The 27874-nt window shown below is 41.2% G+C and overlaps 1 protein-coding gene across 1 annotated transcript in view; it reads left to right on the forward strand.

Moving 5' to 3' along the window:
- The window catches only part of znf385c (zinc finger protein 385C), a 128488-nt gene that overhangs the window by 23531 nt on the left and 77083 nt on the right, over positions 1–27874 (forward strand). Inside the window, exon 2 of the mRNA XM_051387380.1 lies at positions 18709–19038. Coding sequence (XP_051243340.1) covers positions 18711–19038 — 328 coding nt within the window. The 5' untranslated portion in view covers positions 18709–18710. The remainder of the gene's footprint in view (positions 1–18708; positions 19039–27874) is intronic.

The raw sequence follows: 27874 nt of genomic DNA on the forward strand, positions 1-27874 counted from the left end.
GCATCTGCTGCAGCCAGTCAGAGCTTCTCATCAGTCCTGGACCACTCCAGCTCCACGTCAATGTACAATGGCATCTCATTTCTGTCTCATCTTTGTGTCGGGACCGGCCCTCATTTCTTTCATTTTTCTCTGCCAGTTTATGTCGTTCTTCCATCTCTCCTTTTCTCTCACCATCTCTTTCTCTCAGTGACAGAGAGACACAATCAGAGTCACTCTTGCTTTTAGCTGACAGTCCATTTGGTGTTGGAAAAGTGATTTCATTTGTCTCCTCTCATTCAGCAACCTCTGCTGCTGTTATCATTTGTAGAGTAAAATAGGTTGTAATGGCCATACACTGCCATTCTCCTACCTGGGATAATAGTTGAATGAATTAATGAGTAATGGGGGTGATAATGGCATAATTGGTTGAAGAATTAGTCTGTGCTCCCTGTCTATGGACAGATTGTGAGCCACGTAGTCATGGTGAACATGTGGAAATCTTTTCACTTCCATTTGGCTGTAGAGGTGTGTACCTTTTTTAACTGCTGCCCCATGTATCATCATCATCATTGTCGTCTTCGTTATCATCATCATCATTTTAGTGATTACTTTGAAATGTTGTGTATCAATAGTCACACACCATAACCTTTCCCTGTCCTCTCTCTGTGATCTATGTTCTTTTATTGGTCCTTACTAATGAATATGAATACTGATGTTTTAATTATTACAAATGCCAGTAAATGAAGTAGGGCAAACATACTATATCTAGTCAGAAGCACTGTATTTAGTATATTTTACAGAATGAGTGTTAAGAACATAATGAGCATATGGATGAACATTCGGTGTGCGGATTACGAGTGGCTGTGACTCAGGAGGTAGAGCGGGACATCCACTAATCAGAAGGTCGGTGGTTTGATTCCCTGGCTCCTCAACTGCATGTCGAAGTGTCCTTGAGCAAGACACTGAGCCCAAAATTGTTTCAGAATTGCGTGAATGAATTAGTTTCTGTTTGTGAAGGCCTTTGCCATCAGTGTGTGACTGGGTGAATGTAGCATGTAGTGCAAAGCGCTTTGAGTGGTCAGAAGACTAGGAAGGTGCTATATAAGTACAGTCCATTTAACATTTCAACATTATACTGTAAGGTCTCTTTACGAAGTTTAAGCTGCCACAACTATTGTGATTAATGAAAGAGGAAAGAAGAAACTTGTTACAGTAAGAGAAAGAGGCCTCTAATATCAAATATTTAATAAATAAGAAATAAGAAAAATTAAACTGACCACTTAGTGAGAAATGTGGGTCTCTTTCTACATGACATAATTTTAATACCGTGGAAAAGTCACTATGCAACTGTGTTTCCTACATCCTTTCTATTCTGGAAGCTTGTTTTCTGGAACATAAAGGAGAAACTTGCTTAACAGATTTGTGTGATCTGGGAGGAGAGTTAAGTCCTCACTGCATGCTGATAGACAGAGGGGATACTTTGCTTTAATGCATGACAGAAACTATGGGAGAGGCTGCTGAACCAAATGTGCCAGCAGGAGATGTGCTCCTGTAGCCAACACTGTACGGCCCGCTTGCTGAGAATCACTGATCTGACACCGAATCCACACACAGTGATTAGTAATATGCAACAAAACAACACATGAAAGCCGCCTGTGAGCCACAATACACAAACAAAACCCTGCACATGTCCAGATCAATCATGTTATACACATTATTGGCAGGAGATAAAGTAGCAATGACAGGACATTGGATTATAATTAGATCTTATGTTTGTTTTATATTAGGCATTTGCAGCATTAGAAATGCTAATGGTTATTTATCAGTTTTTCAACTTGTCACGTCCAGGGGAACTAAGGCCTCCTGGCTCTCCTGGTGTGTGGTGGAGTGCTATGCTGTGCATGCTGTGTGAAATGACCAGGTAGACACTAAACATTAGCTTTACATATTAACATATCCATTACCTATGAGTTGACTCAGTGGACTTTAGGCTATTTATTATGATATGTTCAAATTTAAAGCATATAAACATTTAAAGTATTCAGACTGTCTTCAAGACCTCTATTCTTGTCAAGCTGGAAGTTTGTGAAACGTTTGACTGCAAATGTTTTCCCACCTTTTTCTATGCATTGTTTTAAAATATTACTCTTGATAATCCTTGAGGCCTACACATCAGCATTTACAAAAGTGACATTTTGCTGCAAAATCAATTCATTTCAATGGAATACCTACGGTTAGTGGATTTATTTGCAAGGGTGAAGTAATTCTGCAGAAATGTTTTGCATCAACTTCAACTTTGAATAATTTTGAACCATGAATTCATGCCACTGACCAAAATGTAGGAAGCTATTGTAGCTTATTAGTTGTGTCTCTCCATTTATTGAACCTCCTCTCTGGAGTATCAACTGCTCTACAAAGAGAAATGGTTTGCAGACACAAAACCATTTCTTGAAAGCTCAGAAATATATTTCCTTCTTCAAGGAGCTCTTTATTGAATGAGATGCTGTTTGATCCTAGAAACAAAATTCCAGGGGGGAGTTAACAGCCAAGTACAGAGAAAGAAAGAAGTTTATGGAACTGTGACTGACTATTGCCAGCATGTCCCAGCTGGCTAGTGTGTAAGCGGTTAGCTTGCCAGCTACAGTTGTTCCCCAACTAGCCCTGCAAGTAGTCACTACATCACCAAGCTTCAAGAACAAAATATTTCACAATGATGTACTGATTCATTTTGCTGTATCACTTTCTTGTGCAACCAGGCCTTAATACAGAACAAGAACTTTCTGAAGACATCCGGTGTTGAATCCATCAGTTTACATTTGTCATCATTAAAGCTGCAGTATGTAACTTTGACTCTGTGTCAAATTTCAACACATTTATGTCATCACTGTGCCCATTGTAGATGCCACCGATATGGAACTAGGCCGTGGCTAAAAAGAATCCACTCGTGACCTTGAACGGCTTCAGGCTGTTAGCAGATGAAGACGATGGAGAAGCTCATTAAAAATAGGAAACTGTACAGCAGGTAGAGAAATTGCTGGATCTGGAACAGTTTTCGAAAATCTGCGTCTGGTTCTCTTTGGTCTGTCTGGGTGATGGAAAGCGTGTCACCAACTGTGCACCTTTTGATTTTTCCAGGAATGTCGCCACAGACACCCAGTTCGTAATACTGCAAATTAATGAAAATCTTTGAGATTATTACTTTAGAAGCGTGGAAGATACACACCAATGTTTGATATTGAATAAAAGGCAAACATACACTTGTTGATAATCCACTGATGCCAGGTGGCCTGGAGGGTTTCAACTCCGGGGTTTGCTGTTGTCCAAGGGAGAGAGATTGAGCTCTGTGTCAGTGAGGCAAGGCAGAAGACCCCAATCTCTTATCTCTGTGTTTGCCAGTACGTTTGTCTGCCTGTTTCTCTATGTGACTATTGGTGCATCAAGCTCAGCAGTCAGAATTAGATCAAACTATTGAATTTCTTTTCCAGCAAAACCCAAAAAATCAATCAGAACAAACTGGACAGCAGGAGTTTCTCCTAGTATGAGGCCAGAAGTTAATCAGAGTTTAGCTGTTGGCTGCTGCTGATTTTTAAGTTGGCACCCATTGGCTATCCAAGCAACAGCACTAAGCCAAGGCCAACCGTATAGCCGTATATCACACAGCACCTAAGTATAGTACCTCTGTGACACCCAGTGACATTCTCACTTGTCACTGCTGTATCTACTGATCCATCACACTATTCTAAGAGTGTATCCTGTATGATAGCCAACGTGGAACAACAACAACAACAACAGCTCATCACAGAGTCATACTGACCCACTGATGTATTAAATGTCTGGTAGCCAGCCAGGTTGGAGAGGTTACTTGTACGTAGGGGTACCTGTATTCCATTATAAATGATTGTTAGTGTCTCATTGAGCTGTACTGCTAATGTTGTAATCAATAACCTTCAACGTTCAAAGTGATTACTTAAACCCCATGATTATAATGGTTATATGTTATGCTACAGTACTTTGATATTAGCCCCTCCATTGTTTCAGTTTTTTAGTAAAAAACAGTATCAGGACATTAATTGGAGCTTATACTGACTTTAAAAAACATTTGTCTTGTTACTTTCGACTTTTTACTGGAAAACGACTTTGATTACTGTAAATTGTAGTGATCGTAGTTCTCTTACAGAAGGAAACTTAAAAGGAAATTTTGGTGTTTTTAACAGGGCCTTCCCACAATTGGGGTCATTCTGACTATGGTTATGCGCTTCACACTCATGACTCAATGCAAAGGTAAGCAATAGCAGTAACTACGAGTACAAAGCCTTTTGGTTGTTTACATAGACTCGTGCTATATGTAAAACAGTAAGTAATATAAGTTTGTTATTAAGGCATGTTTAGACAGCTTCTGTGGTTTAGTTATCCAACAACTGGTCCCAGGAGTAGATTGCTGTGCAATTAGCTCCAATAGCTCTATCTATCTCTATCTCATCTAGGGGGGCTTTTTCCTCTCAGAGATAAGAGTTGAAGTTTATTTGGAGCTTAATTGTAGGATGTGTGTACGGTTTGCACAAACATATGCTAAGGAGGCTAGTGCAGAAGTAGCATGAATTGTTGTCATAATGGCAACAGCTATGAGAACAAGACCCAGGCTTAAAAATGCCAGAATCTCTCTTTTTAACAACTTCTGGGTGGGTTGGAACATAAAATCTGGGTAAAGCATGTTACGGTTGAAAAGAAACAGAAATTATGATCCTTCTATATTTTTTTTAAATTCAGGTATAGAAAAGAAAAAGCAGCTGTAATTTATAATTTTACATGTATCAACAATGTATCCAATTACGATGCAAAAACAAAGTGACCGTGTGAAAGGGGTGTAATCAGAATACCTTTTTAGTCATTTGAAAACGATTTTATATTTTGAACATTTAAGTGTTTAACCATTTCCCACCTTCAAGGGCCTATTGTCTACTTCTCCCGTCTCTCTAAACCATGCCATGTACAGTAGGTCCTGTATAGTCGTGCCCTGACCATAAACCTTCTCATCAACACCTCCTGGGCCTCTCTCAGCTACTGGAAGTTGATCCTCTGCTTCTAAATAGCTGTTAGTATGTTTATTCCTCTACAGTTGTTTATCGTGTGATCGATGAGCACCAGTTGGCTCTGTCACTACCACTAGGACAGTGATGGAGAGGGCCCTTGATCCTAGCTGTTATCCCAAAATATATCAGGAAACAGATACATATAACCGACAGTGAATTGTCTGTACAGCCATAAAGAGCATGCAAATTCTGTTTACTGCAAAGTGCTGAATAATTGATATGGTGATAAAACTATTATCCTACTGGAGTCATTTCAGCAGTTATGGCTGTTGTGGAGGCAACAGCAGAGTGTTTTGTTATTAATAGCCCGGTAATTGTGAGTGGCAACCTGATTGATTCACTTTGCTTCCTGTGAGAGCAATTGACGATACACAGACATTATCGCATGTCGTACACAATCATGCAAATGTGTGCTTTCTCGCACACGCTCGTTTCTTGCGCACATGCTTTCTCACACACTTTCTCAGTGTTAAAAGTGTCTGATACATAATTAGCCTAGTTTAACAGTGTTAATAGGTTCCTCGGGGTCTAATGCGTGCTGATAGAAAAAGGGGGAGATGTGCAAGCGGTTGCAAAGAGAGAGGGGGAAGGGTGTGTGTGTGTGCTGGTGTGTGTAGGTGTGTGTTGTTATGTAGAAATACAGCTGGTACTTTTAGCACCAGAGTACATAATTTCATTACACATACACACCTACACGCACACACAGACATGCTGCAAAGTTTTTCCTCATGAGCCTATGCTGACCCCAGTCTTAACAAGTCCCTTGACCTTCTCACATCAGACAGGAAATTGGCAACAAGCTCAACAGGGCCCAGTGAGGTTAGTGCGTGCTGTGCTAAGTGAAGGGTAAGATATGATGTTTAGCTGTTTAGAGGCAGATCTGGTCACAGTGCAAGGAGGAATGTTAAGGGGCAACTTAATTGGCTGACAGAGTTCAAAGGTCAGGATAGTTTGTCTTTTATGACAGCATGGCAGTTTTTGGGGTTTTTTTACACAATAGACGTCAGCGGAAGAATTTGAAAAAGTGTCTGGAGTTTACTACGGTATGCATGCATGTGTGTGTTAGCAAAAATGTGTGTGTGTTGCTGTAATTGTACTTTATCAATCATGGTACAACCACAGTATCTCTCAGACTAGCCATGTTCCCCTGCACTAAAAGATTGCAGAGTGACCCAGATACCACACAGAGGTTACTGAAAGCTGATTTATGACTGTAAGCGAGTGAACATGTCTATTCATTTATCTGTTTTGCTGTGCCTGCGCGCTTTAGCTCATTAGCTCTGACCCTGTGTATGACCCTGTTTGGAAAGCATCCAAACACAGAATGAATCTGTCGTGATTCTGTCTCAGCATCAGAGGGTTAACAAAGCAGATACACTTCCTCATCAAAGACTTGGCATTAATGTTACTCATATTACAGGAGTGTGCCCAGTGCCGCTGACCTTCCACCCTCACTCCCACTGCTCTTCATCTCTGCCTGCACTTTCGGAGTCTCTGCAGGAGCAGCCAAGGGCAGCTTTGCTCTGATTGCTCTGGCTTTGTCGATCACAGCAAGGATGCCACATTAGGAGCACAGGCTCAACCGCTTTCTCACACATGACCGTAGACCTGATTATAATGTCTGCCATACATATGCATCAGATACACAGGGTAGCATGTGCAGCTCCAAAATGTGTGAAGCCTACTTTTGATGGCATGGAAATAAATTGTAGTGTTTTTGAAAAGCCAGTCATGTAAGTCCTTGCACAATGGGTAATACTTAAACTATGTTGTCACAAATGGACATTGAAAATATATTTTAAGTCCTTTAAGGTGACTGTTGAATATTTCTAATGCTAAGTCTTTGCTAAGGACAAATGGCTTGAATCTGCAAAGCCATTTCCAGCTTGTACCGATTTGTAGCTGCCAGCAGCTCACTCTTCACACTTGAACTCTAATATATCCTCTTGCTAAGGACTTGTTGACAAAAAGATCTGGATTAGGTAATCTTAGATTAGGTTCAATTAGATTATTGGATTAGATGAAATCAGAGATGCAGACATGGTAAAGCCTCATGATCAAAGAGCTCTAAAGACGAACATTATTGTGAGCGACAAACAGCTGTGAATGTGTAACGGCAGGGATGTGTATATGGTCTGAGAGCCGTCTGTGTGTCTTTGTGGTAGGTGAGATGCATGGTGATATACAGTAGTGTGTGCTGTGGGAGCTCTATGGTAGTGGCCAGTGTTAATGTGTTTATAGGTCCAACTGAAATGAACTCAGCAGGGACTGTATGCGTGGCTACCTTTTATTCCAGTGTCAGTCTTTTTACAGCATTGTTGCCCTATCACCTGATTTTCTCTCTACTGGTTGGTTATTCAACCATGTTTACATTTTAACATGTTTACTTCTTTTTTTTCCTTATCAAAGGTTAGTAATATTTTCAAGCACTTTCACTATTACACTATAGTATGCCAGACAGTAATACAAAAAAACTGTCACAGTCTTTGTTTCAAAAACCATATATCTAAATAAGGTTATATAATATTATTGTTGTATTTAAAATCTAGTTTACTTGAAACAAATCTTAAAACAAAGACAGTGACTAATCCCTATTTTAAGAGGACACAGGTTTTATTTTCAGCTTTACTGTTACATACACACCTGTAGGAAGGGAAAAACACAATTCCAGCTACGGAAGTTGCTGCATTAATAGACTCCTACTGCATGCGAGGGTGTGTGATGAAGGTGTGTGGAGTAGTGTGAATCCATGCTTGTGTTACATCCTCTAAATGAAGCTCCTCACCATCAGGTGTGAAGAAGCAGAAAATGTAATTTTAAAGTTTCCAGATCTTTCTTTTCTTTCGTAAATAGTATTGTATATGGATTAAAATGTCTACTCCAAAACACTATAACAAGTAACCCTTGTGAAAAGTAAAGTATGTTTAAAGTACATTAAATAGTCTGACTGCGTGTTATGTGTAAGGGGTTCCTCATAGTGACATGAGTGAGTGTCGTCATCCAGTTCTACTATTTGATTCTGCTCTATGGCGCCTTTTTAGTCTCTTTCAGCTGATTGTTTTGGTTTTCTGGCCTGCAACTCTGCTCTTTTCAACCTAGTTGCTGGCAACAGAAGGCAGCTGTTTTTAACAAAAAAGCTTTGATAACACACTATACACTAACTGCCCAGCACCAAATGGCAGACCGGTCGGTGGAACAAACAGGGGTAAAAGGACTCAGTACTGGACTTATGGCCAGAAACACAACTCAAATGAATATTGCTCTGTGGATGCTAGATGTTTGAATAACTTTTGTCATATCAAATATGGTAATAGGATGTAAAGCTTGTTCCATCGCCCCCAAAGTGACACAAAAGAGATAAAAGAATGGAATATAGCTTTGTGTGTGATTTTTCTTATCCTGCTGCCTGATTTTATTTTTTTGGGATACTAGCAGTTGCTCTTGATTGCACAATATTTAGTATGCGGGTGTAAGGGAAGGCCACTCTCTTTGCCATTCTTCTTAAGCCACTTTGAGTCGCAGTACTCATCTTCTCACCATATATATATATATATATATATTACCTCCCCTCTAATAATTTCTCTTCCTTCTTTGTGTGTCCCTGTGAGTAGCATGGCAACATAAATAACGAGTACTCGAAGTTCTGGGCAGATAATCCTTCCTCATGTCAGAGCTGGCACTGGGAGTGTGACGGGGACTGATGGATGAAGGGGCAGCTTATTGGCAAGGACAGCTTGCATGCCAGCATCAACACCATAGTTGATCCCTGGATAATACAGTTGGATACTCACTCTTAGATACCACAACACACATGCACACACAGATAGACATGTGCAGCTGAACCACATTCGCTTACCCACATGCTGAAACAGCATTTCAGCAGCAGCAGCAGTGCTCTTTATCTCCCTTTATTGGGACAGCTCTGCCTTTTGGTTTTTTCCCTTGGAGACCACTTCCTGTAGCGCTGATGGGGTGTGTGTGTGTCCATTTGTCTGTGTGAATGTGCATATGTTTAGTTTTATGTAGTGTCTCATTTGAAATCACAGCTCCTCTATGTTAAGGCAGATTTTTTTATTTTATTCTTTTTGATGTCAAATGCTTTGAGTCCAAGTTGCTCGGTTGTTTGTGTGCTTGTTGCATAAATACCCCCCTCACTAAATTACATTTGTTTACAATGGAGCAGGCAATTTGTCAGCGTGTCTAACTGCATGTGAGGGAGACCGACTCAGCTCTCTGTGTCTAATGAATTTCCTCCTACAGAACTAATGTCATTAAGGACAGATAGGGATGAGGCTAATGCAATCAAATCCTAGCAGTAATTACAACTTTCCCCACCCGGGCCCAGATATGCCACACCGATGAAAAGAAGCAGCTCATTAGGAGAACTTGTAAGTAGCACAACACCGGCATCAATGAAGGTGCCTTCAGGTAGATCCAGAGAGTGGAAAATAGAGGAACATGAGATGGGTAGAATCTGGCAGTGCAAAATCTAGTGGAAGTGTTTTCTTGCTTATTAATTGGGCGGGACGTGTGAGGGAAACCGTGTCAGTATCACTGCGCAACGTCTTACTGTCATTCTGAAATGTGTGTTTACATTGTGGAGGAGGGATGGTAGTGAGGGAGTTACCAGTACACTGCTCTTTGACCTGTTACAGGAAAACAGGTTGGCAGGGTTGATGCATGATATATAGGTGTGGCCAATATGGGAAATATACAGTAGGGGTTCTCATGATAAAGGACAATAGGGTAAAACAAAAGGTAAGGCAGAAGTCTGTTCAGTTATTAGGTAAAATGATATAATTCCAAATATCTGTTACAGCACAACAGAACTGTGTGATCATAAACACGACTACAGGAAGTTTGATGAGGTGGTTTGATAACTCTTAAATATCGCTCTGCACAACTCAGTGTTGTCTACATTGTTACACACGGCTTCAAGTTTCATTGCACTTATGGTTTATGTTATCTTCACATGCTTGATGACTAATCAAAATATAAAAGAACAATCAGTGCACAGGGTTATTTAACATGGCTTTTCAGAGATAAACGACAGCAGGCGTATAACACCTCTGTTCAGAGCACAGTCACCATCAATGTTAACAGTAATATTATTGTAAACCTCTGAATTAACTCTGTGTTTTCCATGACGGGGATGTTTGGATTTAAATTGCAGTCAGGCCCCTCTGTGCCTCTTTTGTGTGATTTTTTTTTTTTTTTTTTTAAATGGTATAAAAAATAATAAGTCCCTTTTATGACATAATACAACATTTCCAGGAGACAGTATTGTACATGGATTCAAATTTCTACTCTAAAACACTATAAGAGGTATGTGTGTGTGTGTGTGTGTGTGTGTGTGTGTGTGTGTGTGTGTGTGTGTTTTTTTTACATTCACGTGCAAGCATGTGCCTGCAAGTAAAGAAACAGAAGTTTGCCTTCTCAAATCTGGAAGACGTTTTTATTAGCGTAAATTAAATGTAAGAAAATTCTAAGTCTCAGCCAACATAATTCAAATAATACTTTAAAGACACTTTTTCAAAATGTAACATCAAAGGCATTTAAGGTTTGCAATATAAAAGCATCACAGTGACCATTTTAAACCTGCCCTGACAGTTTTAAAGCAGAGTGCTGACTTGTGCTGTGAGGTGTTGCTGGAAACATGGAGACATAACCGTAATAATGTAATGGCAGCAGGGGTCCTTAACTTTTTCTCCCTCTATTTGAGGTGTCTGGATCTGTTTAAGTCACTCTTGTCTACGTAGTGTGAGGTCAAAACCCCACAAATTCCTTGGTTATCCATGGTTTATAAGAAGCTGTGTGAGGTAATGTCTGCTGTACACATTTTCTTTTTCTCCTCAAGAGAAGCAGACCAGAAGCTGTTGTTAGCCACAGATGCCAGCTGATTCACTGTGGTGTACTATTTATTCAAAGCGTTTGAATCATCTACCCACTGTAAAACATATCAGTGGAATAACATACTTGTGTGTTGTGCGTGCAGGAATGCACAAGTAGAAAAGAAAGTTCCATAAGAAGCCATTTTCCGTGCTCAATCTCAGCCATATGAAAAACGGGGCTGCACCTGTGCCCAACTTCCATCCCTCTTCCTCGTCTCTTCTCTCCTGAAGCCAATCTGTTTCCTCCCATCTCCATTAGTCATGCTATCCAGGCTAGAGATGCCTTTCCGTTGTGTGCTGTTGAATGCATGCAGTACCTGTTTGTCACACAAGCTGTGTGGAAAAATCTGGGAGCCTGGATGGACTTTGCAGATAACTATTGGAGCGTATTAGACAATGATTGCATTGGTGTTTTGAGAGGGAGATGAGTTGATAGAGGCACGTCATTCTTACTTAGCCTATTTTATCATTTCTTAAATATATGCAGGATTAGAGTCTCTTATCTCAAAGCAAAACATTCGTCTACTCTGCCTGCAAAACCGTATGTCCACTCAGCTCAGAATTAATCCCATTCCCCAGACATCTGACAGAGCACACAACATCATCTGTATCTAGAGACCAATACAGCCTGCTGTAAATTTATAGTTTTTAAATGAAAGAAGCGTAAAGGCTTTTATCTGGGATGTTGGAATGACATGTTTTGGCATAATTAACAGTAAAAGTGAGTGAAGGGGAAGCCAGTCCCGGTCAGTACTAATAATTCTGAGTGATTCTCTGAACCATGCATGTTTAAGCCAGCGGTGGCAAATGTCCTTGATGCTATTTCTGAATGTGGTCATCAGAATACCTCGGCATATGCCAAACACCACTGGCAACGCTTCGGCCAACAGATGCCTCTGCGGATAAAGACAACCTCCTATTAAGAAATTAATTGGTTTTATTCCTGGCTGGGAACAAATTCTTAAAAACGTCTTCCAAATATCGCTGTTACTTTGACCACGCTTTGCAGCTGTCATGAGATTGAGTCTCATGTTTGTGGAAGCAGGCAGAAACTGACAAGAGGTTAAAAGCACTGGCCAAAGCAGATTGTAAAATAAACACCTCTTAGATAAGCCTTCGTACAAATTGCCATCCTAAATGTTTTCATTGCTGAATGGAAGAGTAAAGATTTTGTCTCTTCATCTGTGTGTGTGTGTGTCTGTGTGTGTGTCTGTGTGTGTATGCACAGCTGGCTGACTGTGCATTGTGTGTCTATGTTGTGACTGTGGCTAAGCCCGGGTTTGTCCATGTCTAAGTATATAGTGTTGTATGGAACCTCTCCCAGTGTCTGTGGTTACTCCTGTTGGGCAGTTCCCCAGTTGAGTTTGTGGTGAAATGTGAACAAGGCGAATATGGGCCTGTTTTCCTGCCTGGGCTAACTTTAGCACGCTTCAGGCAGACGGATGTTTGAATAGTAGTGCAAAAACTGGACTGGTCTGTCTTTTGTGGTTGAAAAATGAAAAGGCCCACACTGGAGGGAGTCGGCCTATTCAGTGCAGTGGTTGTGTACCTTTTTTACAAATTGTGAAACCATCTAATTCTTTTGCTAGGCTTGACTGGAATCATGAGCACAGGAAGGAAAGTCCCCTGAAATATGTTATTTAATAATGATAAGATAGGAGGGATGGGGGAGAGAGAGAGAGAGAGAGAGAGAGAGAGAGAGAGAGAGAGAGAGAGAGAGAGAGAGAGAGAGAGAGAAGAAAGAGTCTTTGTGAGGTGTTGAGCCCAAGACAACAGTCAAAGAAAAGAAAAATACTAAGTATATGAGTATACTCATAGTCACAATTGAAAAAAAACTTTATTAAAGGGTTTTTAGAAGTGTGACTGAAATGTTGGACAGTATATTTTTGATAACTCATTTTATCGTATGTCTAATACCTGGGTCTTCAAAAGAGGGTCCTCAGAATTACTACCAAATTATTGTTTGATAATATTTTGAGTTTTTATTTTTCAAAATTGTAAATATGTCTGAAAATACATGATAACATGAATCAAACATATTATTAGCAAAGATAAATTCCACATGTATGTTTTAAAATTGCAACTATAAACTGGAAATAGGAATCTGTCAATTATCATCTTATTTATACATAGCTCTACAGGCCATTATTGTAGGCCCAGTTTAATATGTTTAATATAGCACAATTTTATACAATATATGTAGAAAGGGAAACTGCTCCATCTTTTTGTTAGCCAAGAGCTCCTCGGCCTGTAAAATGTAGAAGAATATATAGGTAATAAAAACAGTGCTAAACTATAGTGGAATATCTCTCAGATCACTGACTGAAAGATAAGAATCCAGTCATAATTCTGGGGTTAGATATATGCCTGTCAAATAATATAATAAAAGTTCAATAAGAGATACATATTTGGTATATTTTTGATTTTGCCAAACTGCAAAATGCGTATGAATACAGGCAGACGTACAGATGTTTCCCCTCATCCTTTGATAGACGTACTATTTAATAACTCACACCACATCTATACGGCTCAAATCATACACTCCTTTCTATCAAGAACCACTTCAACTTAAATGCTGAGCAGCTTTTAACAAAATTTCAAAGAGATTAAACTGCACCCCAGAGAAAACATAGCCAGAAGATTGTTCACCGTGCCTGAGTGAATCTGTTTTATTCTGCATAAGTTGTTACATCAAAAGGAGATTTGCAATTTAGCACTATTATTATAGGACGATATACCATATAAAGGCTATTGAACATGTTGTTATGAATGCACAATTCATAGTTGCACATTTAAATGTGAAAATTATGTTTTCCTTTATCCTCGGCATCCATGTTTGCACATGCAACCACATATATGCAATTGTGTGTGTGTGTGTGTGTGTGTGTGTGTGTGTGTGTGTGTGTGTGCGTACACACAACCCCATTCAAATAGCGAGAAAGAGAGTCTGTCTTTCACACAATTTGAGACCATCCTTCACACATTAATAGCTGTTCTCTGGGGGCTGCATGTTGGAGATGTGGAAGTCTGAAAGCAAGTGAAGAAGTGTGTGTGAGTGAGGGGAAGATATCTAACTGCTTGTTGACTGGGTGCCTAGCATGGAAGAGTAAAACAGGATAAGAGGTTGAGAACAGTCAAGGGGAGGGGGGGCATTTATGCAATCTCCATGAATCTACAGTACCTCCAAACAGGGACAAAATGAATATTTTTTTTACCTTAGCATATCCTTTCCTTAAAGGCATTTGCACTTGATGGAACAGATATGGAGCCTCATTGTACCTGTTTTTTCAGACAGCGTGTGTTAAATTGGTGTGTTGACACTGGATGTGCAGGTTTGTTTACTTACAGTAAGCTACCCTTTCTTTATTAGCCAGGTTCTTTAATCAGAAGTCACCCTTGTATCCTGCTTATCTCCATCTCATTTTTGCTCTAAATTCTTGTTCTTTTATCTTTTCTAAAACCCTCGGACCGATGTGTGTACCGACCAGCATGGGCGTGCACATGCACACACACATATGCAATACAGCTTCAGTGATAGGATCAGTGTGATGCTGTATAATAAATTTCCCCCGGTGAAACAATTTTTTTTGCTAGGACACACACACACACACACACACACACAGTGAACAAATGCCGTCCCTGTGCACTGCCAAAGAACTGCTGCAAACAAAGATTAGAGAAAACACATCAATTTATGTGCCACTGCTTTTTATTTACTCTCGGGTTTGGGCTGGGGGTGACAGGGACTGCAAACACTCGGTCCCAGCTTTTGACTCCCGAGCCAGCCGCGCTGTAGTCGAAGCTTCCTTTTCAATAAGCGCAGTACTGATTCCTGTATAATTACACTCATTAGAGAGCCACAGCCTGGACTTTATGTAATCAACAGTGATACACTGGACACAAAGACATGGAACTTCAAAGACCTCGGCCCGTTCTATAGTTGCAGTCATGACAATACAGCAGTGATGACAGTAATGATACTTTGATAATGCCAATTATACAAGCGCCTTTGTGCTCCCTTCATCAGTCTCTCTCTCTTCCGCCATATTTCTCTTACTGTCTCAGTACCATCACTGGGGTCTTGATGTAGTGAAGTGCCCTGAGCTCTGGTTGATTGTCAGGAAAATTTTTATCCTTTCCCGCCTGCTACATGTCAGACAGGGAAAGAGAATATCCTCGCCCGCAGTCATATTGCTTACATCCCTCACTGTCAACACCGCTTAATGGTGAGGAATGCTAACTATTGACATCCAACTGTTCAGTCAGGAGGCTTTTCCACTTGCTACCTTTTCTTTTTCCCTCATGCATGTGTATCTGTTTATCTCCTCTGTGGCAACGTATAGAGGATATGTATGTGTGTTCTGGCTGATGCGACGCTTGTTTGCTTGATTGGATTACATTTTTTGTTGATTGTGTTTGTTTACATTTCTGAGGTCAGCCCATGTGCTCCGGGCAGCAGAAGATAAATTTAGTCCAAATTCCTTTGTTTATTTGCGCATGTTTGCTGAATTGCTTATTCCTTGTTTACAGAATCTGAGGGCAACTTGTGTTTGCGACTGTGCCTGTAAGTGTACACATGCATGTGTGTATGTGAGGAGTATGAGGATGCCCATTGGCCTGCACTTGTTGTCGGTGTCCCCCTCTCATCAGTGTGATTTAGGAGCTGCTAACATACCTGCAGTGTTTGCACTGGTCCATCTGGAGGCTGCTTTCTGCCGGGCACCAGAAAGAACCGACGCCCCCCATGCCAACTGTGGCCACAGTGGATGGGTGGGGGTGCTTGTTGCGGCGGGCCAGTGGTTAGAGCTGGTTTGAGCTGGGGAAAGTGCTATAGTATTTCAGGATCAGTGAGCAGCAGACACAAGATCATAAATAGAGTTTTTATTGCCGAGCTGCTATGCTGGGTGAGCTTGGGCCTTTCAGCAAGATCACAGCAATGATTGATGGTTCCCATGTGCTGGGGGGAGGAGGTGCAGGCGGAGGGGCACATCAGACGGCGGAAACAGTGGACATGGCAAGGCTGGCACAGCCTCCTGTCCTCCCTCTCCTCCCACAGGGTTGCCCCCTGACATTCTCCTGTCCTGCGTCAGCCTACGGATCTCTGTGTGCAGACACAGCATGGACTCTTGTCTCGCACAGTTTTGACCTAAGGCTGGAAGAGTCTTTAAACATTTTTAAATATTAAATATTCATGACTAACAGCAGTCGAAGTTTCAAAAACATCTTATTTATTATGAGGAGTTTACACTTAAAATCTCTTTAATCTACTTCATCATGCTTGTGTGGGTGTTGTTTGATCACATTTGATTGTCAGTGACTAAATAACCCACAAAGTGTCATCAGATTCTGACTCAGATGTTGTTAAATCCTGATTGGTGTTCAGAGTGCAACAGGACATCACCTTTTTCCAAAAGGGTCCTGCCCACTTAAAGGATGAGCAAACCCCCCCAAAAAACCCCCAAAAAAACAGATGACAAAATGCTTCCAACTTTGGCATAAAATAATGTGTACCAGAATGAACCCCAAAGAGCACGGTTAATATTTTCACCATTGTCAGTGTAAAGTTTTCCTGTAGCTCTAGAACAACGCAACTCACGTTCAAAAGGCAGATGTTGTAGCAGGTAAAAATACTTTCGTCTCCAGCAAATATCCAGCAAATCTCTAAGCTTTATTCACACCAAATTGCACGAAAACAAAACTCACTGTTAGCATCCAAAGCTAAATGTTTGTTTTTACGAGGATAGGAGGAACGCTAGTAACAGTATCACATAATTGGAAGCATGAGGTTAGGAGCCACTTTTGTAGGCTAACAATTGGACCTGCTTTTATCTTTTATCAGATTTTATAACAGTCTATATATATATATATATATATATGAGTGTTCTATGAAGAACTTCCTTTAATAATATTTAATTCAAGGTTGTGACAGCTCTGTATGTTATGTTCTGTAGGTCGTCATTGAGGGTTTTGTTTTTACAACCATGCTAATTTGGGGGTGGCTAGCGGAGTAGTTTGGCAGGAGTATGAGGAGGTTGCGTGGTTAGGGACCACAGAGATTTTTTTTATTCAGTGCCAGAGAGGAACGTTGCTCAAAGCTTTTGAGAAAACATCTGATGGAGCCTCTTGAGTGCTCCCAGATTGGCAACGTGAATAGCAGCTTTCATGGAGGCTGCTTGCCCTAATGTGTTTTCTAGCAGTGTGTGTGTGTGTGTCCACATTTTTTCATGCATGTAGGTATGTATGCATCATAGACTCCACTTTTCTTTGGTCTCTCTCGTGTGTGTGTGTGTGTGTGTGTGTGTGTGTGTGTGTGTGTGTGTGTGTGTGTGTGTGTGTGTGTGTGTGTGTGTGTGTGTTTGAGTAGTTTGGGTGTTTACGTAAATAACTCAAGGCGGATGCAAAAAGCCAGCAGCAGAAATGCACAGCTGTGTGTATTTCAGGGACTTTTTCCAATGGTGATGTCTCAATCCTTCACAGAGCTACTGTAGACCTACCTTTTCATTTATTTATAGAGATAGTAGCTCTGCATATGAAACAAACAACAGCTCTTCTCTCTCTCTCTCTCTCTCTCTCTCTCTCTCTCTCTCTCTCTCGCGCTCTCTCGCTCTCTCGCTCTCTGTGTATCCTGGGAAGGATTCTTCTTTGACCACAGAGCCCTCCATGGAAAAACTGAGGTGTGGAAGGAAGTGGCAGCATTTTTTGACAGAAATGTCACTTTGCTTGTTTGTCTCTTTTGATATAACAGTCCTGCTTTCCTGTTATCCTCCAGATATATCCAGGTCAGTCAGGGCACTCAGGTTTTTAAGTCCTTACAGCTGGTTGTACAAACACAGTGGATGGGAGAAGTGTGTCAGCGTATGCTCCCACATACATTTGCTGTTGTATCCGTAATAGAGACGTTCTAATTTGAACCTTAATGTCAGCAAACATGATCAGAGCTGTTTCATGAGCCCTAGTCGCACAGTTGTTTTCCTGTTTTCCTATCTGATCCAGGCACCGCTTGGTTGAGATTCTCCACAGTGGCAGTGCAGCTACTGCTTCAGCATTTTGGCTTGCAGGCGTGCACAGACAACAAGCAGGCATGGAGTCATCGCAAGTGAAGCAGCTTGACAGAGGGGGCCTCGCTGGTCCTCTGAGAGCCACACTACAGCACTCTGTCTCCCCCAAGTGGTGCGTCATTGCTCCCCAGGACCACCACCACCACTTAGACTCCCCACTGTACAGGGTGATCATGTACACGTTTGTGCCCAGTCTGTCTTTTGTTTTCTGATGTCTTCATGAGTGTGTGTGTGTGTGTGTGTGTGTGTGTGTGTGTGTGTACAGTGCAGGTGTCACTCTGTTTGGAGGGTGCTGCTGACAAGCATGACTAACATCAGACAAGAACAGGGTCGGATTCCACACACCCCTCTACAAAGCTTTGGGAATCAGGGGTATTTTTTGCCTGCGTGTTCTCTGCGGCTATCAGGTTTTAACAGGCTGGCTTTGTATGCTGGGTGAGCCAGGTCAGGCCATACTGGGAAAATGATACCTCCATCAACAGGCGACAGGACACACAACTCTGACCCTTGCTGCGTTGCACATGCTAACTCTGCTGCGCTTCAGGAATGGATCAGACATGTTTGCTTTTGAACATGAAGTGGTCTGACACCTGAGCTGGAACGTGAACTTTGAAGCGATATTGGCCTTTCGTCATGTTAACTGTGTCATCCTTCCTTTTGTATTTATCCTGTCCTCTTTGTCTACCACAGGTATGAAACGTCCCTTCAGCCCATCAGCTCTGCCGAACACTGAGCTGGACAGGACGGGGTTTGGTTCTGGGCTGGCAGTGCAGATGGACGGAGAGCCTTACTGCGACGCCCGGGATGAGGGTGCAGTACCGGATGAGCAGTCACCAGGGGGCGCCCTGCCTTCTGCACTCCACAGACCCAAAAGGGAGAGAAAGCAGCGGAGCTACACATTGTGTGAGGTCTGCAACATCCAACTCAACTCAGCTGCACAGGCCCAGATCCACTACAATGGCAAATCCCACCAGAAGAGACTCAAGCAGATCAGCAATGGCAAGATGCCAAGTAACACAGGTAGGCCTGGAGCGCTGCTGGGCTTATCACTTTGTTTGTTTATGGTTGCAAAATCAGATATAAATGCTGAACACTGGATAAAGTGCACTGCCACTGGATTTTGTAACCCTGTTTAGCACAAGAGGAACGTGCAGATTAACAGAAACCCACACACTGTTCACAGTCCACAGTCGCCAGCCAATGTGTGCCAATCCCCCTTACTTGTATTCAATAGAAGTTAAACAAATTGGATTCTATTTGCTGAAATGTGTTCAGACAGAGCCTTGGGCTGAGAACACACACATAAACACACACACACACACACACACGCACACACACACCCAAGTGGAGCAGAGCTGAGTGAAGTCAGCAAGTGAGAAGCTAATTAAGTGCTGGTTGTGTTTGATGGTTGTGTTCCTGGGAGTGATGCAGCTAGAGTTAAGTTGGACATTTTGTCATTCTAGTCACAGCCTCGATTAGGACTCTGCTCCGGGGGGAGTCAGTCTCTCAGTTTGACTCGTTCACACTCCTGGTCTCTCTTTTGCTCTTTCTTCAGTCTTTGTAAAGGATGCGCACCCCCCCACCCCCCCACACACACACACACACACACAAACAACACTCACACAAAACTCTTCAAACACAAATTATAAAATTATGCAAACAGGCAGCAAGCTCACACACCGAAAAATAAATAAATCGGAATAACAACTTAAAAACCCAGTTCAAGCTCCAATTGCCGTGCGTAGAGACAGGTCGACTGAGGGGTTACATTGTGTTTAGTAGATTCTTGACTTCGAGAAACATGGTGATTGTGTCTCAGCACGGCAGGTTTCCGAGCTGGAAGATGTCTGTCTGTATTAACCAATCACATTGCCTACATCTGCCCTCCAGAAGTGCAGACTCTAAACAGCCAACATGGCCTCACAGATAATTTGGTGAGATACATGTGGTTTATACCTGCATCTGTGTGTGTCTGAGTCTGTTTTTCTGAAAGAGTGTGGCTGTATTTGAACCCGCGCTGGCATTTGGTAACATCAGGATAAAAGATATTTTTAAAGCAGAAAAAATAATCTCATCTATATGGTTAAATGTCAAGTCCTGGAAAAAAGTATTTACCTCTAAATAAGCTCTGGGCTGATGCTCAAGGAAGTAGGCTCGTTAAACAGTCCAGTTTCTAAGATAGCTGGGGAAATGTATGTGGAGTCAACATACCCTTGAGCAAGGCACCACTTAACTGCTCTGACATAGCTGCTGATAACAATAGGGGTGCAGCTCCTGTGATGCTCACAGTGTGTATTTCTGAAAACGTCTTTTTGTAGCATCTGAAGCAGGCCATAAAAGAGCAAACATAAAAAAATTAAAATAGAAAAAGCCAGTAAGTACTTGTTTAAAATACTTAAATTCCCTGTAGCTGATGTCTGAGAAATGTAGTCGGAAGGGCTATTTGTAAAACCCATTGCTCTGCTACTTAAACAGCTGCATAATAGATAATATATTGTATGTCTTGATGAGATTACGTTAGATGATTATTTTGATAGTAAAGTGATTGTGAGTATCATCTTGTGAGCTCAAAGTTCATAGCAACAATGAATTACTAGGAAAGCACTGTTTGCCATTTTTCCATGTTTGTAGGGTGACGCAGTTTCTTGAAAAAACGTTTGGTTACTTTGCTATAGAAAGAAGAATGGGTTTCACATTTCTTTCTATAGATGTCCTCGTTGGGAAGCTATTATATTACAATTACAACTGTCATACCCATGGCTGAATCTATTTCAGTGTTGTCTTAATTTTCACGACACTACTTTACTACTGAGTACTTTAAAGCCAAGGATAAAGATTAATCAGTGGCTCTGATGTATCTTTGTATCTAATGTCCTTGCAATAATAGATGGATGGGATGTTGCTGTCCTCACTCTTTCACTGTACTCTTAGTGGAAGGAAATACCGAATTACAGTAAGCAAGACTATTGTAATTTATTGTGCTTAAGCTCATGCGGTCTTGTTAGGATCAGTTAAGTTCAGATTTTGTTCTGAGTGTTCAAATTAAACACAGAATCCACTTACAAGCCAATGAGTATGATCAATAAAAACTGTGCTTTTCATGCTCCAGAGAGGCTAAATTGTTCTGCAGACATGAGAAACAGAATTTTGACCATGCTAACATATGATCGTAACTTTTCATCAACTTGCCAATAATGTTAATGTTATATTTTGTTGCCTGTGATTCTTTCTGTGATTGATCGATGCAGGTTTTGTTATTAATATATTTTTCTGTGTTGTCAGAAGTCTGCATGAGTATGAAACATTGATTTAATTCAAGGGTTCTATGCAGTACCTAAGGAATTTGTTAAGCGGTAGTTATGACAGTCGATCAAATCGTTATTTTAGTTGTGCTTAATCTGACAATAGACACACAAACTATGTCAACAACAGAACATGTCTCTTTTGAAGCAGAGATTTAAAAATCACAGAGGAGAGGGATCATCAACAGCAATTGCCAAAAGAGTAAAATATGCATTTTGTTGTTTGCAAAGCACAAAGAGGTTAAAAAAAAGAGGACATTTCAACAATTTTGTTACAGATAATCTTTTAGAAACTTGCTCTGAAAATGCCGGTGTTGACAGAAAACTTTTCAACAGTAAACGCTGCTTTCAGATTTATCTCCATTAGTGTGGTCAAGACCTGAGATCAGCACATAAGAGTTCCGCCTTTTCTGAGCTGAAAATTGGGTTTTAGCATTTATACACAAAGTGCTTAGGGCCTACTTTTTTGTGTGAGAACTTCTTCAACTATAAAACACCCATGAGTCTATATTTCTGAGCAAAAATGGATGCATAAAAATATATGTACATGTATCTGTCTTACATGCGCATGTGTGTCTGCATGCGTGTATGGTTTGTGTATAAATAAATACAAAAATAATATACACACACTAAGAATCCACAGCATTTAAGGCTCTGGCGCTGTTGGTTCTAACCAGCCCTTATTACCAGCTGTTTGCCTGATTCAGCATGTTCAGTCTGCAGCAGAGGCAGCCGGTGAGAGGGAGCTGTCCAACTGGCTGTTCAGCCTAGCAAATCAGTGATTTTACTGATTTCATGCAGTAACTCTCTTTCTGTTATTCCACTAACAATAGACTAGAGACTGACCACTGCAGTTCAATGCAAAGCACAGTTGCGATTCTGCAACGTTTTATCAGATATAATCTTAAAACTGATTCTCAGTGGTGATAAAATGGCAGACCACTTAGTTTTTATTTGTTTCTCCATCAGTGGGTTTTCTTTTTGGATCCGTTCTTTCTTCTCACGGAACTGCACACGTATATGTCAGCAGTCAGCTCCAGTCTTTGCTGTGTGTTCAAGTGCAACTTGTGTATTAACATTCTTCCTTTGTTGTCGCTGGCTCTTAGAGTTCGACTTGGTGTGTCAGGGTACTTAGGGGCAGCAGACCGGCAAGCATGGAATAAACTTAATGAATTCTATAAAATACCAGAAATGCTGTCATACACTCAGGCCACGTGTTGTCTAAACTCCCTGTTTTGGTACACTGCTGCAGGTGATGCAGACTGCATATATAAAAGTTAGTGGGTATGTGTTTACGTGTTGTGTTGTGTTGTGTTGTGTTGTGTTGTGTGTGTGTGTGTGTGTGTGTGTGTGTGTGTGTGTGTGTGTGTATGTGTGGCGCAGGGAATGTTGAACTGTTGTGGTGTGCAGATTCTCTCTGACATGCAGTCACAATCACACAGCCTTATCTCTGCTCACCTTCTGCTGACTCCCTCAGGCAGCCAGCCCTGCTGTGTCCTCAGCTCCACCGCAGCTTCTCTGCTGTGTGTGTGTGTGTGTGTATGTGTGTGTGTGTGTGTGTGTTTGTGTGTGTGTGTCTGTGTCTGTGTACGTATGTGCGCATCCTGAATGTCTGGTTCAGATATTTTTAGAATTCTTAAATGCTGCAGAATCTGTAACTCTGGCTGTGGAAACATCAATACGTGCTCCAGTGCATCTGTGTTTATGTTGGCCTACATATGTACAGTAAGGCATCTGTGCCTGGTATGTATGTTTATAGGTTTATAGATTGCATGAATAAAGAAAAGAACAATTTTCTTTTCTTTTAAATCAATGTGTGCATGTGTGTGTTTGTGTTACTCGCAGCAAGTCGTCTCCATGTCGGCGTGCGTTTTCCTCCCTCTCTGCTTCACTGAGCTGACAATGGGTTCAGGCTCTTTTTTTCTCTCTCTCCTGTCTCCCCTACTTCCCCCCTCTTCTTCCTCATCTCTCCCTCCTTCTGGCATGGATGCTGGACATGTGGCGCAGCCAGTCCTACTGAAAGAGGAATGTGCCAGTGATTAAGTGATTTTACTCTGTTATCATGGAGAATAATATGTAGAGGAGCTTGCTGACGGATCTGGATGAAGAGAAGGAGTCCAGATGTTTGGGTTAGAGTGTTAATTTTTGCAGTTTATGCACATTTATATCTTAATGTTTCATAACGAGTAATATTAAAAATTCACTGTGAATGACAGCCTACATGTTTTTTTATACAAGCATTTATTAGCAATAATTTATTGTCGTTAAATGGCAATGTCTAAGTGTTTCCATTCCGTCACAAATTAGGTGTTTTTTCACCAGCTAGGCTACTTAAGATAACCAAAACAAATCCACCAGATTTTATATATGTTGTCATGGTTCTTGTATGGCTGCTAATACTGGCTATATTTTATCATGTCCCAAAAGGAAAACAATCACAATGCTTGCAATATTTCAATGCCACAGAAGTTTTATAAACCAGAGCAAAAACTGGTGGTGGATAGATATTTTACAGCTGTTGATACATTGTATTTGTGTTTGATGCATTTACATCACTTGCATCATTTCCTCATTAATACTCATCTTTTCCAGTCGACCTTTATAATTCTCTCTATTATTATTCAAGGAGAAAAGCCCAGGTGATATGGGTGACTCATTTGAGCCTTGGACAGAAGTCCAGATGCTTTTTCTTATTCTCCTTATCTCATTATGTCCGTCTCTTGGGGGAATGTTTTTCACAAGATTTGACCCTCATGAGCTGTGTCAGTGCGTCATATGTGTAAGGTGAAGCTGCAGTGCATCCAAACATGCCCAGAGAGATAAACAATAAGTTTACTGTACACCTTCAAAGGACCTGTGGTTCTTATTTTACATCCCGTCTTTCATGAGTTATAGCTGTGAAGTTTGGTTGTTGTTGAATCTGTTATTGCATGCATTATATTTACAACCGCATCCCCACAGATTTGACTTTTGACGCATTTACTTGACACAAGCTGTTAGAGTTCTGCACATTGCTCAAGGACACTGAGATGAAAGACACACTTTACTCGTTATTTGTTTCAGCTTCCACTTATAGTCAATAACAAATGTTTCTGCTGTTTCTTTTAATCTAAACTTGCTCATCATAAGCTCAACAGTCACATCAATCTCAGAGCCATTTTTAAGTCTTTACGGGAAAGTCCAGGTTAAGTGTCAAGTCAATCAAAACAAGTCAAAGTCTCATCTATTGTCAAAGAGAGCCTTAAGTCAAGGGCAACTCCAAGACAAGGTACAAGTCTTCAGAATTGTCTGCCTGAGACTGGAAAGTCCTTCAAGTCTTTGAATACTGGCATTGAAAATGACATGGCAGTTAATCATTTTCCATCAAGGTTTTGTTAAATTATTATTTTCTACAGAGTTCTGACATCAAGTCCTTTCAATGCAAAGGCTTAATAATTAGTGTCTTAGTGGCTTCATATCACCAGTACTATTACCACCATCTTGCAACTACAAGTTCTTTGCACCTTATCTATCTATTTATCTTTTTATCTTTGCTACCTCAGTATTTTATTCTATTGTTGTATTTTATTGTATTTAAATGTACCTGGCTGCTATGACGACCCAATCTCCCTTCAAGGATTAATAAAGTCTATCTATCTATCTATCTATCTATCTATCTATCTATCTATCTATCTATCTATCTATCTATCTATCTATCTATCTATCTATCTATCTATCTATCTATCTCTCTCTTCACAGAACACAAAACGTGATTTACAGAGCAGATGTGCACGATGTAGCAGAATAAAAAGCCTTCAGTTTTATGTCAGTTGGACTTTCAAAACACAACAAAGAGGAAACATTTAAATTAATTAAAATAAATTAAAGCAGTCAATCAAGAGTTCAGTCCTCTGAGGGAGGTGTTAAGGCTTTATAATTAGCATCTTATTCATTTTGACCAAGGACACACAGCCAGATGCACCAAAATATCGAGATAGACAATTAAAAGAAGCGGCACCCCTGACGGAAATGCCTTATGCATATGCACTCACACTCTCGCACATACTCATACATACTTGTCCGGTACTATAAATAACCCTCCTTTTCAGAGCAGATGATCAAATGATGATGGAAGGGTGTTGGGAAAGAGAGAGAAGAGAAAAGGGATGGAGACAGTCTGGCCTGATATGACCCAGCACAGGCGCCTGTGGATCTATAAATCTAACAGTCTGATGACACACTGTTTGCCTGTGTGTGGTTGTTTGTATTTACTGTTGTGTTAATCTTCCAAAGCTTTGTGCAGTGGCATAAATGTGTCATGTGTGGAAGAGTTTTCTGTGAGAGACAGAGCGCAAGAGGAGGGGAGAGAGAGAATTTGCATTAGTTTTTTTTCATGGTCCCTCCATATCCCATCTTGCTTTGATTTGTGCGGTGTGTGTGTGTGTGTGTGTGTGTGTGTGTGTGTGTGTTGGTGTATGTTTGTGTAATGTGAGCCTCCTCTTCATGGTTAGTCTCTTCATCAGGGTCCCTTTTCTGACTCTGTCTCTCTGGCTCTGTTTTAATAAAGCGTGAGGAATTGGATTAAAGGCAAGGATTTTCTGCTTGAATGCTTTTGCGCATCTGCGTTTTATTTTTGTGCTGCCTTGCTATTTTCCTATTTCTTACCCCAGCGAGGTGAAATGACAACTCCCTCCCCATTGCCTTTTGACATACAATACATGTGCATACGTTGACTGAGTGTGGTGTTTGTCTAGCGGCCTTAATGTCTATCTGGAGCTTTGTACATCGAGCGTCGCCTGTCTCTGGTTGGTCGATGTGATTTTTTCATCAATTAATCAATTCCAATAAAAGCTTACAGTGAAATAACTATGTAGCTGATGATTACCGGCTATGTCTAATTCCAGAAAAATGTGCATTCACCCTTTCTTACCATCATTGTCTTTTCCTGTTGTTGGCTATTATGTAAATCTCCTGAAATGCAATATGGCTGTGGAGTCTTGAACTTTGTTCCCACCCCTCTACCTCAGATCCCCTCGCTTGCTGTCCTTCTCTCTCCCTCCTCTCCGCTTCGCCCCAGGGTGCACCCCTCTGTGTGACGGCAGTTCAAACTCTGGAAAAAGGTCGAGGGGCATATCGGGTCGACACACAGGGCCTAGTGGAGCGAGAAACATGAGGAGCGGCGCTTATAAGGCCACAGGGAGAGGGGCACATCTCTCAGAAATCATCCGATGTCTGTGTTTACCCGGGCTCTGACAGGTCGACCGGCTCTGTCTGTGGAGAAGGCCAAGCGAATCTCACTATGAACCCTTATCTGGCTCGTCTGATACACAAACGCATTTTGCCACAGCTGGCACACACATATCTTCTAAATGAATTGAACTGTTAGCCAGTTTGCTAAATGTCAGAAAATATCAGTCAGTTTCAACAGTATTTTGTCAATTCTGTCACCTAGCACGACCCTCTCTTTCTCATTCCGACTCACTGTTGCCCTCATTCCCTCTCACTGTGTCTCCTTTTTATATTCTCAATCTGCAAATACTTTCACTCATTGGGCTTTTTATTGGCACAAAAGTGTTGTATCAGTGTTTGTGTTAGTTTTTTTTTTTCCGAGTTTCCTCAAACACACTGAACATCAATAGATATATTGTACATTTGATATAGAAACAACAAAGGGAGAATGTGAACTGATGAGCCTCTCTCTTTCTCTCCCACTCGCTCTCTCTTTCTCTTTTGCCCAATTTCACCCTCTTCCCCCAGTGGCTCATTGCAAAAAGGCCCATGAAAGGCTTTCTTTCTGGGCAGAAAAGAGTCCTTTTAACCCCCCCACCCCCACCCCATCCTCATCTCGCCTCCACCTTAGCCATCCTCTGAGCCCCATCATTACAGGCCTTTAGAAGGGCAAAATTACAGCAGAGTGACTTATTACCAGCTGTATCCAGGGAAAGGGATGGAGGTTAGAGAGAGGGAAAAGGTAGGCAGGAATAAAGGGGAGCTAGAGGGATAAAGCAGATGAGGGAGAGGAACAAGGAAGATGGAGGTTCTAAGATGGGAACGATCACATCGATGAGACTGAGAGAGAAAGAAGGGGTAAAGATTAGAAAAGAGATTGAGAGGCTGGCTTGAATGGAGTGGGAGGTGTGTGTGTGTGTGTGTGTGTGTATGAAAGAGAGTGAGAAGAAGACGTAGACAAACACTGTCATTTACCGAGCGAGGCAGAGCTGTCTTTTAATGGACACATGATATATGGCCCCTTAAAGTTTGCTTTGCCTCACAGTTCCCAAAGTTCACACGTACCTCCCATCCTTCACATCCAGTGCCTTGCCAACGGAAGCAACACAATATGGGGATGCCAGAACAGGCTGTGCAGAGGGTCACTGAGTTTTTTTTTTTAAAAATGTGTCTGCCAGCATTTGGTTGTAAAAGCATAATATTTGGGAATTTGATCTAATCTCCTGAGATCCCTTGTATCACATCGAATGAGCGGAATCAGCAGCAAAGTAGTCTGACAGTGTTGGAGCGTTTGCTAGTGCGCGGCATGGTGGACCTCCAGAGACCCTCACCGTGTCGTACACAAA

This window comes from Dicentrarchus labrax, unplaced genomic scaffold (genome assembly GCF_905237075.1).
Source record: "Dicentrarchus labrax unplaced genomic scaffold, dlabrax2021, whole genome shotgun sequence".
In the NCBI taxonomy this organism is placed as follows: domain Eukaryota; kingdom Metazoa; phylum Chordata; class Actinopteri; family Moronidae; genus Dicentrarchus; species Dicentrarchus labrax.